The 10,883-nt window shown below is 40.3% G+C and overlaps 1 protein-coding gene across 2 annotated transcripts in view; it reads right to left on the bottom strand.

Annotated features, from left to right (window-relative positions):
• Positions 1 to 280: 280 nt before the first annotated feature.
• Positions 281 to 10,883, bottom strand: part of STMN2 (stathmin 2) — a 39,214-nt gene continuing 28,611 nt past the window's right edge. For both annotated transcript variants that reach the window (XM_069006010.1, XM_069006011.1), the window contains 2 exons: positions 4,064 to 4,255; positions 281 to 1,724 (listed from right to left, as the gene is read on the bottom strand). In XM_069006010.1, coding sequence (XP_068862111.1) covers positions 1,665 to 1,724; positions 4,064 to 4,255 — 252 coding nt within the window. In that variant the 3' untranslated portion in view covers positions 281 to 1,664. The remainder of the gene's footprint in view (positions 1,725 to 4,063; positions 4,256 to 10,883) is intronic.

Here is a 10,883-nt window from a genome sequence, read left to right as displayed (position 1 = left end):
TATTGATGTAAGTACCCAGAGCTACTTTACTTACTTTTCTTTTCCCAAATTCCACTTTTTTCCCCCAATATTGAGTCAGGATTAAGGAGTGCCTGGTGCATGTGTATACAGCTAGCTCCTTTTAATAAACTCAGTGCTAGAGATCACATTTACAGGCTCAGTTTATACAGTAATCTTTAAAAACAACCAGCCTAAGCACTGGAAAATGCATAGCAGGGGTTAGTCCCATCTGAGCAGAGAAATAGGCTTGGTTTATTAACAAGTCTTGTTTAAGTCCCATTTCCATGCTTTTATGACTACATTAGTTTTTCCCCTTACATGGGCACAGGCCAGAAACGTAATGGAGCAAGAGAAGAAACAAGCCCTTTTTCAGTTCACAGAACCCCAATTCTTTATTAATCACAGCTTGCTCACAATGACATACAGGAAAATAGCACTAATGAAGAGTAGAATATGCAGGCAGCAACCTCCAGGGGGTAGGGACAACTTCAAAACTGCAGCTATTTTGGGGATGATGTGTTAGGTTTGGTGATACTGTACTTGGCACAAGCACCCTGTCTAGTCATTCCTCCTGCTTCAGCCCTCTTAGTCCTAGATGTCTGTCACTAGGTAGGGTTGGCTAACACTGAAGAGTAGAGGTCATGATGAATGGAAGTCAGCAGTGTCATTAAAAAAAGGTAACAACTGGCTCATGGGTTCCAGATGAAATATTCGGTAGCCTCTTGTACGATTACACATATAACGTCGTAGCATCAGATAAGTATCATAGATCATGGCACCTACAGATAAAGCCACTTGATGCTATCTATTAGTTGTTCCATCAATAAATTTTCAAGTGGTGAATTAAGCTCACTTTACAATTAGCATTTGTATGGCTGTTTGGCATCATCCAGAATTTGTCATAGCTTGATGGTTACAATGTGCCTCTTAAATTTGTCTCAAACTGATCTCGCTTGATTTCATTCTGTTGCACAGCTGCTTTTGTTGCCTCTCACCTCAAAAAGCAGAAGCAACAAACACTCCACGTGGTGATTCAACCTCAATTATACAGCACAGTACAGAGCCCTGCAGCATGAACTGCATTTGAAAAACCATTTTAAGAGCCTTTTGTCTTGGACAGCTGAATGTGAAGTCACGATACCTGTGATCTAGTCACTGTTTCAAGAAAGCTTATTGATGGCAAAGCAGTCTAGGTTATTAGGCAATGACTGGTCTCTAGCACCATAGAACTACTACTGACCTCATGGTGGGTTGGAATGAGAAGTCGCAGGGAATGGAATTAGACGTGAGGTGCTTCAAATGAACAGACCCAGCAAATTCAACCGAGTGGAAACAGACAACATCAGAAGCCTGTTACAGGACATGTAAGATTATGAAATAAGTTGCATAATGCAATAATTGTATTTTTTAACAAAAATGTAAGTATTTACAAAATAAGATCCAAGTTTTTTAAACATCAAGCAAATCATTCTGCAAAGAGACCGCATTGTTTTTGTTTTTATTTTTTTTGTTTCTTTTTTAAAGTTTTTTATTGAGTTCTTGATTTTTACTTTTTTTTAAACCACGTCATACATTTCCCATACTGATATCGCATGATCCATAATAATATAGGCAGGGAGAGTTTACTAATGGTGGGGATGGGTCACATCCACCATTGCTTCTTTTCAGCCAGACAGTTCCACCTGGAGCTCCTTGTTTCTACGGACCTCTGCAGCATGCCTCTCCTGGAAAACATCAAGAAGGGAAAAATCAAACCTTTTTCTCATTCCACCTGCCCAGGGAGGTTCATGCTGACAACCTGTTTAGGTCATGCATTTGATGTTTGTGAAAAACTTGTTTCACAGCACAACCATCTTTAAAGGGAGCAACTCAGGAGAGCTGTCATCAACCAGACCAGCCTGAGGCACGTTTTGTGCTTACTTTCTTCTCCTGCTTTGGAGCTCAGTCTTTTATCTGACATGGCCGCCTTATAATCCTGAGAACCTCACAGAATTTCATTTTAAAGGGCCACATATAGAGGTGCTGCTTGAGCAGGTGCCACATACTCACACTTGCCCTTTGACTTGCTGGTTATTAAACTGAGGAACTAATTGCCTGCACATTGTACGTTAGTTACTCTGTTATCAGTAGCATTTAGGAACCATAACAAAGACCCAAGAACTTAAGTTTCAACAAGACAGGTCAATCTGAAAGTCTCAAACATCTCCTTAGTCTGAGCACTGAAGCTACCTGTCCTCTTGATTCTTTCTCTGGCTATGACGAAGAATACTGCCTATTATACTGACTGAACCTGTAAATCAGTCCTTGAAAGGTCTGCAATACTGAATGCTAGATTTTATAAGGGACTTGCTCCTTGGTGTTCCTATTAACAGCAGTATACAGAAGTTATGTCTGATTGCTGCAACTTCTAGACACCAATACCTTGGGGTACCCACAGGTCTGTGTTACTTGGGAAGACTTGGAACCAGATATCTCACTTCTTTTTCTGTATATTAAGGATTCACTTTTGATGTTGGCAAATGATGTTTGTTTTTGATGTTTTGGTGTTGGCAAAACTGTATTTTTAATTACAGGTCAGTACAAATGTTTCCAAGTGAGTTACTGTCATCTTTCCTCAGAAGTCTTTCTTGGGTTTCATGCATATATGTCATCGTATTTCTGTGGAAACAGGGTTTAACAGTTTGTTAACATTAACCTAGGACAGAGATATGTGTCAGCTGTCCTTCCCACTTCCTTCTGGACCTCGAGGATAACTAATTAGCTTTTGCCTTTGTTTTCATAAGGCCTGGGGTATGTGCCTGCAAACCAAGCTAATGCAAAAATGTCATGTAATCCGGGTGTAGTTCTTAAATCAAGAACTATCCTGTTTGCGTAATTACTTGTAACATCATCCTTTGGATTCTGATGTTTCTTTCCTACTCTCCAAGACTTTTGTCTCCATCAAAAATGTAGAGGTGCTGTGCTTAAGAAGATCTCCTTGAAAACCTCTGAGAGCTATTTTCTTTAGCCAATTTACTAATATATTAGAAAGTTCATTATTGAGAGAAACAAGTGATCCCTCATGCAGAACTACTTAATTTCTTCTTAACACTTCTAAATCTTTATTTGCATGTTTCTCTCCTTGTGTGGAAGGTTTTTTTTGGAGAAGGGCACACTTCATCCTGCATATGGGGTTTGTGATTCCCTGTTTCCTCTGGCTGTACCAAAGACCTCCATAGAAAATTTACTCTCTTCCTTGCAAGACTTGGGGAAGGACAGATCTCTTTTGCTGTATACGAAAGAATTTTTTCCCATAATTTTTCATCTTTATCCTCTGAGAAACCAAGAACTACAGACATAGGGCAACTGTTTGATTTGGTCAGTGACTTTTCTTAGAAGCTGAAATCTAAACACAAGTGACCTTTCATTTGTTCACAGCACTTCCTAAAAGCTAGAAAGCCAACCTTTCTCTACAGACAGTCCAGAAAAGGGCCATGAGGATCAACAAGCACCTCTCAGTCTCTGCTATGAGGAAAGGCTGAGAGCGCTGGGACTGTTCAGTTCGGAGGCGGCTCAGGGGGATCTTACAAATGTCTATAAATACCCGAATGAAGGGAACACAGAGCCAGGATCTTTCCAGTGGTGCCCAGTGACATGACCAGGGGCAATGGGCAAAAACTAAAACCCAGGAGGTTCCCTCTGAACAGCAGGGAACACTTTTTCATTGTGAGGTGACCGAGCACTGGCACAGGTTGCCCATAGTGGAACTGGAGTCTACATCCTTAAGAGACATTAAAAAGCCACCTGGACATGGTCCTGGGAAACTGGCTCTAGGTGCCCCTGCTTGAGCCTGGGGTTGGACCAGATGATCTCCAGAGGGCCCTTCCAACCTCAACCACCCTGTGATTGTGTGACTGTAGCACTTCAGTCCCTTTTCAAAGTGAGTGGTGGTTTAGACAGGCATCAGTGGCTCTGACTTAAAAATTGCTCTAGTAACTGAGATAAGGACTACACACAACATCTCTGTGAAATGTTGATTAGATTTTCCTCTCTAGTCTAAGGTGAGGAGTGATGGTGTGGTTACCTTCTCTTGGAGGCGTTCAATAAGAGCAGCTAAATTAGCTTCGCGGTTTTCTTTGATCTGTTCCATTTTCAGTATCAGCTTTTCCTCTGCCATTTTGCTGAAGTTATTGTTCTCCTCCAAAGCTTTTTGAAGCACTTCTCGCTCATGTTCTCTCTTCTCTGCCAGATGTTTCAGCACCTGAGCCTCCTGGGACTGGAAACAGAGAGACATAGCTGAGATGAAATACTCATGGAGCAAAGCACATTGCCATGTTGCCATGGAGCACAGCATGTTGCCATAGGGCAACAGTTCCCTGAGCGTGGAAACTGTGTAAAGCTTGCTGCTTTTTTTTGGAAAGGTCACTTTGTGACTGAACCAGATTAGCCTCAATAACATAGGTTTAGAAGCACTGGCTAAATGTGGGGTACACGCCTGAGACAGCAGCAGAGAAATGTCCAAATCATTTCTGTTAACAAGAAATGCTGTTGTGTTACTGCCCTGGGTCATCTGGATTACCACAGTGGTTGCTCAACCTCTGACAGCTGCAGTCTTTTAGCTACAGGCCTTTTATCTTTGGAGATAGGGACCTGGGATTGAAGAAATGTACAGAGTTAAAAGGGAGACTACTGATGCAGGACAGGTGCAATTTTCACCCAGTCCAGGCTGGACTCTTCTTTAATGTGCTTGAATAGTTAATAACAGGCTTGGAAGTTTATTGACATGAAAGACATGCAGCACCAATTCAGACAATGTTTTTTCCCATTAGACTTATATTCGGATTAATCTCACTGATTAGGAAAGGAAAAAAAGGGTTGCATAGAAAATGACAAAAATTTTTTGTTAGAAGTTTGTATTTTGCAAGGAAGATGAAAACTGCAAGTAGGAATTAAATAGATGCAGTCTGTGCTCAATATTGTGTTGAGCAAATCCACCACTCAGAAGCATAAGCTTTGTTATTTATTTTAAATCAAATTGCTAACAGGAAACCACTAATCCTAGGAAAGAAGCCAAAAAACTTGCAGCATTGGGCCCATTCTCCAGGCAAGTCTAGCTGAAAAGACAGTTATTTGGAAAGAATAAGCAACATCATACACTTTTGGATAAAACAAATGAGAGGCAGCATGAGAAGAAACAGAAAAACGGAATGAAATAGGGCTTTGGGAGGCTAAATGCCTATTTCGGTGTTCATCACGAAACACTGTTGCCATTGTTATCCATAAAAATGAGTTAGTTTAAGGCCTAAATTAAGGGATTTAACCATTAATTATAATTAGTGGTAATGAAACCTTTTAAATTCTATCATGTGGCTTTAAATGGACTGAAAAAGGCTGCAATTCTTTTATATGAGCAAGACCCAGCTAGGAGAAAACAAGTATTTTAATGAAAGTAAATATGCAAAAAGCCAAATGCACTGATGAGGCAAATTAAGCAGATTCTAGAAAAGGCTGCAAAGGCCAGACAGAACATCTTTCAGCAAGATGTTGGAGTAAAACACATCTGGCCTTGAAAGACTGTAATGGCTTGCTTGAGATCATAGGAGAGAGCCATTTCCATCCATCCTGACCACTTAATGCGTTTCACCTCTGGCCTGGCTGCAGGTACAGGCTCATTCCTCAAACTGATCTCTGGAGCAACTCCTCGTAGGAACGGTCTCCTGAAAAGCCTGGTATCTCCTAGAGGCTCCTCCTGGCTCTTCCCTTCATCAGAGCATATACTGAACAGAGTAATAGAGCAAGCACTTTTTGTATGACTCTGTTGGGCCAGATGAAAGATGTTGAAAATGGGAACAAAACTCCTTGGACAGATGAAGTTGAGCGCAGAGGGAGTTTCACTGGTGGAGTATGGAAGAAAGATAAGCCAAAGACAAGAAGAGCTGGGCAAAGAAGGAATTTTGTAGAGCAGCTAAAAAATCATAAAAGCCCCATAAGTTTAATAAAAATATCAAAAATTTTAATAATCATATTAAAAAAGTAGTTTATTTTGAAGCAAAATATTTCATTTCAGATACTTAGCATTTAACAGTTCTTAACTGTAGGTTATTTCAAAATGTAAAAAAGTTATTTTAAAAGATTTGATGCAATGTAAAACTGAAATAATTAAACACTTTCATCTCGCTTTCCCACTTGAGGACAAACCTGAGTGGCCCAGTTTGACCAGTGCTTGTGAAGTTATTCTGCATTTTCTGTTTAATTTACCACTCAATGGCAATCTCTCATCTACTTGTGGAAAAGTTATAATCATTAAATTTTGTTTGCTGATATGAATTTTGTGAACCTTTTGCTTAAATGATCTAAAAGTAATGGGTAATCTGAGAACATATTTCTCTTCCTGTTGTGAGTTTGAATAGGAAAGATGCTATTAGACTAATTGTAATGTCCTTTCCCATGAAACATTTAAGAAGTGACTCGTTAATTTGAAAGGCTAACACTTCATGGTGTTTAAATATTCATATATGATGTGCTACAAAATCAGACTTTCAGATTTGGAAAACAGACATTTTCAATGACATAACCATGCACTAATAAAAAGTAAGATTTGGACTATGCATATAAGAAGCATTTTTTTAAAAGAGCATTTGCTTTCAATGGAGGTAGCAAAATGCCTTTGAGACTTTGGGGCACTTGCCCATTTTTCAGGATTTGTTTTCTTCAATACAAACCCTTTGCCTTCTGGAACTACTTTTTATCATAAATCCTGGAGAACAGTGAAAAATTAGAGTTTCATATCAAAGTACACAAAGCATTTCTGGATGCTATGATGGCAGACAGTACATTCAAAAGTAATCTGTCCACTAATTCATGATAATGAAGAAAATCCTTATACTCTAATTCAGTATTTACTGGATGTGCATTGCATTGGCACCAGTAAGAGACTGCTTGAAAGCTGAACCAGGCCTCAGGAACTGACTGAAGACCCCTGATGTGATTTTCCTTTACAATATGTCTTTAATGGCATATTGTAAGGAATTTTGAGTGAGGAAAATCACGGGTACCCAGGACTGGTTCAAAATAAAGGAACCCCCCTCCATGCCACAAAACACCCACAGGGTTGAGGCTCATTTAGGCTGATTTCCTTCTCTAGTGGTGTTGTACCCCAGCTATCAGTCTGCCTGTTTCCCTGGTGTTCAGACCATTCTGAAATCCCCTTACAACAATTCTGGAAGGCAGCTGGTGTGTGTTCGTACTGGATTGTCAAATGATTTTCTGTTTCCAACCCATTTGGCAAAAGAACTTGGCCACCCTGTCTGTTCAAAGTCTACTACACATCCAGAAATGGGTAAATGAATGACCATGGATACCCAGGGGAACTGGGATTAATAGACTCCCTTTGTTGTTTGTCTTGGCTTTTAAAAGGCTGTGTTTGGACTCACACAGTTCGACAGTGGTGCAGGATTCCAACATACATAGGAAGTTTTTATTTCAAGTTTATTTTCAACACTGTTTGAAGTGCTGGAAAGGGTATTTTCAAATCATTGGTAGTCTGTATTCTAACATAGTCGTAAACTGCTTATGGTAAGTGTTTCTTATACAGCTGTGGTGAGAAAATGAAAAGAAAAGGCTGTAAACAGGATGAAAGATAAGGAAGACTAATAAGGAGAGAAAAATATGAAATGGTGGAGAAAAAAAAAATCAGTATTCAAGGGGGAATATTCAGAAGGCTTCTTAAATATAACAAGGCATAATCAATGCAGCTCCAGCTGCAGCATCTAATGTTGTATCACAGAATCAAAGAATCATAGACTGTCTTGGATTGGAAGGGACCTTAAAGATCATTGAGTTCCAACTCCCCTGCCTTGGGCAGGGACACATTCCACTAGACCAGGTTGTGCAAAGCCCCATCCAACCTGATCTTAAGCACTTTGAGGGATGGGGCACCCACAGCTTCTCCAAGCAACCTGTGTCACTGCCTCACCAACCGCACACTGAACTTTCTCCTAACATCCAATCTAAATCTCGCCTCTTTTAGTTCAAAACCCTTCTTCCTTGTTCTATTACTATCTGCACTTGGAAAAAGTCACTCTCCCTCAATTTTACAAGCCCCCTTAAGGTATGGAAAGGCCACAAAATAATGTGGAGAAACAAAAATGTTCATTTGTTAATATTTAAATATAGAGGAATAAAAATATTGGAGAACATTCCCGGTACAGATACCTTTGCTCCTAGAAACACTGCTGTGCTAAAAATGCAGGCAAACTCCTGTGATGTTCATGTCATGTTTTTAAAGGATCATGTGTGTCTTCAGTTTTCAGAGATGAGTGGTTCAAAAGGAAATCTGCATCTGTTACCTAGATGTCCAGAGATAGATACAGACTACTAAACACTCACTTCATGAGCAAAATTATTTATGGAAACTGACTTTGGAGATAGGGGGTTTAATTATTACTCACAGGAAGAAAATTCTCCTTATCTGAGTAAGAGGTGCTTTATTTTCTCACATCTATCTATCTTTAATTGACAGATACATCCAAATATTGAAGCAATTGATATGGAGATAAAAGCAGTCCTTTATTACTCTTAAACAAGAAATGGGTTCAGACAACTGCTTTTAGTCTGGGATTTTCAGCTTGAATTCATTCAACCTCAGACACCAGTACCTTTAGTTACTCGAATATCTGAGACACACTACCAGTCATGAGAGCTCCTCTTTTATGCATTTGTTCAGTGACTGGGTTTTTTTTTTTACAATGCAGTTGCTCAGAAGAAGCTGCAATAATGTTGGTATTCCTCAATAAACTTTGTATCTAAGAGACACTAATAATGGAGAAGATCGTGATGACAGGAGGAAATGCTCCTACTTTTCTACTACTGCAATGTAAATGCCAAGGTGAAGCCCAGGTATGGTGACTTGAAGTACTGATGTTTTCAGGGGAAGGAACCAAGTCGGGGATTTTTCCATGTAAAAGCATAGGAATGGACTCAAATTCAGACTTCTGTCAGAAATACCAATTTGGCAGGAAAGTCAGAGATGTGAGCTGTAACTATGGGTGAAGCTCTGCTTCTAGTGAACCTAGATGAAGAATTTGCTTAAATTTATATGAGGATCTCTTTTAAAATTTATTTTTGTGCAGTCTGCCAGACGACCTTTGGGATGTGGAGTAAAAAAAAAAAAAAATAGAGCCCATCCCTGCCATGATTCAAGAAAACTCACTTTCTCTTCCTCAACTGGCACAAAATTGCTGCTCTCATGGTTGTGAGCTGTGGGGGTGCACAAGGTGTGCTGGGGGGATGCAAGAAGTACCACCTGAGCCCTCTGCCTTCATGGTCTGCTGCAGTTTGAGTCCTGGCATTATAAAGTTAATGAAGATCAATGTCGAATTGTTTCATATTTGTTCATAAGTGGCAGAGCCCACGGCAGACTGGGGAAAGAGTGTTTACCAGCACTGAGATATGTGTGTTCATGGCTCCATGTGCTCCGAAACAGATCCTGGTGCCTGATGCCAAAACCTCTCCTAGTTGGTAGAAAACATCTTCCTACAGGCACATATTCCATATGCTAACATTTTTTTGGGGATGAGGAACTGCAAAGTTTCTTGCAGTTTTGGCTATCTTCTGTAAAACTTAGGAGTGAAGCACTGTGCACAGACACACTATGGTGTAAATCAAAATGTGACAGAAACATCTGGTTCTGGTGCTGATTACACTTACTGGGACCTTTACATAGAAAAATGCTTCGTGCTGTATTCCTTCTCCACAGAAACACAGATGAGGGCCAGCAGCAATAGAAAGGGAGATCAGTAGGTGGGCAAGACAGGAGACATATGTCTCAGGCACTGCCTATCCTCATTCCCATCCTTCTCACCTTAAAATTTGGTGGAAAAGGGGAACAGAAATGAGATGGAAGAAGAAAGCTCCCCTTTTGACAGGGAAGGTGTGCCTCCCTTCTCTGCCCATCACCTGGAGCAGCAGTTTTGTAGGTGCCATGCCATGTCCAGGAACGTTTGTCCCCCAGCTCTGCCACCTTCCCTACCTTGGCAAAACCTTTTCCCCATCAGCCTCCTGTACGGTGCAGTACAGCATGGATGGCCAAAGCAGAGGTGGACTAAGAGTATCAAGAACTGCCTCTGGGCAGGCTGTGAGGCTGGCTCAAAGGGGCAGGGAGTTGGATGCTGAAGCCCAGCACTGAGTGTGGTCCTGATGCTGGCACAGGAACCCTGGGTTGGCTGCTGATATGGGGAGCACAGCGAGGCCAGCCCAGCCCAGGATGCACAGCAGGATTGTCTTGTGGCATTCCATTGCAAAGTGTCATTAAAAACCCATGGAGCTGTTAAGTCTATATCCAACAGCATGAAAGTAAAAAGAATACAACTGTTTTCCTGCATTCTTTGTCACACCAAGTTCTAGAGAGAAGGTTGATTCAATTTCACCCCAATACAAAACTATTAAAAAAGATTTAATTGCATACAGTTTCTCTCCTGTAATCCCAAGTCTAGTAGAAATGCACATCCCTTTAGTGTTTCATTTTTATGCTTGTAATTAAATTGAACATGGGCAATAAAAATATATAATTTGACATGTGCCCCTTGAAGTCTGTACACCACAAGTAATAACAGCTGAACATTCAAGGCCAATGGGTAAAAACTGATAAATGTTAAATATTCTGTAAGAAAAACTTCTGCTGCATATAATGTCACAGTGCTCTAATTTCTTAAGTGAGAAGGATGAAAAGATCTTTCTGATTATCCATCATGGTAAGAAAATATAGCACCCATATGCCAAAAAAACCAAAAGGGACAATAATGACATACTGTAAAGAGGATTCTATAAATGGAAAGGACAAATCTGTAACTAGCCCAAATGGGCTTTGCTGTGTAATGCAAAAAATAAAAAATGCCTCAGGTGGA

This window comes from Aphelocoma coerulescens, chromosome 2 (genome assembly GCF_041296385.1).
Source record: "Aphelocoma coerulescens isolate FSJ_1873_10779 chromosome 2, UR_Acoe_1.0, whole genome shotgun sequence".
Classification (NCBI taxonomy): Eukaryota; Metazoa; Chordata; class Aves; order Passeriformes; family Corvidae; genus Aphelocoma; species Aphelocoma coerulescens.
The sequence above is the reverse complement of the archived record's forward strand: the minus strand, read 5'-3'. Positions and strand labels throughout refer to the sequence as shown.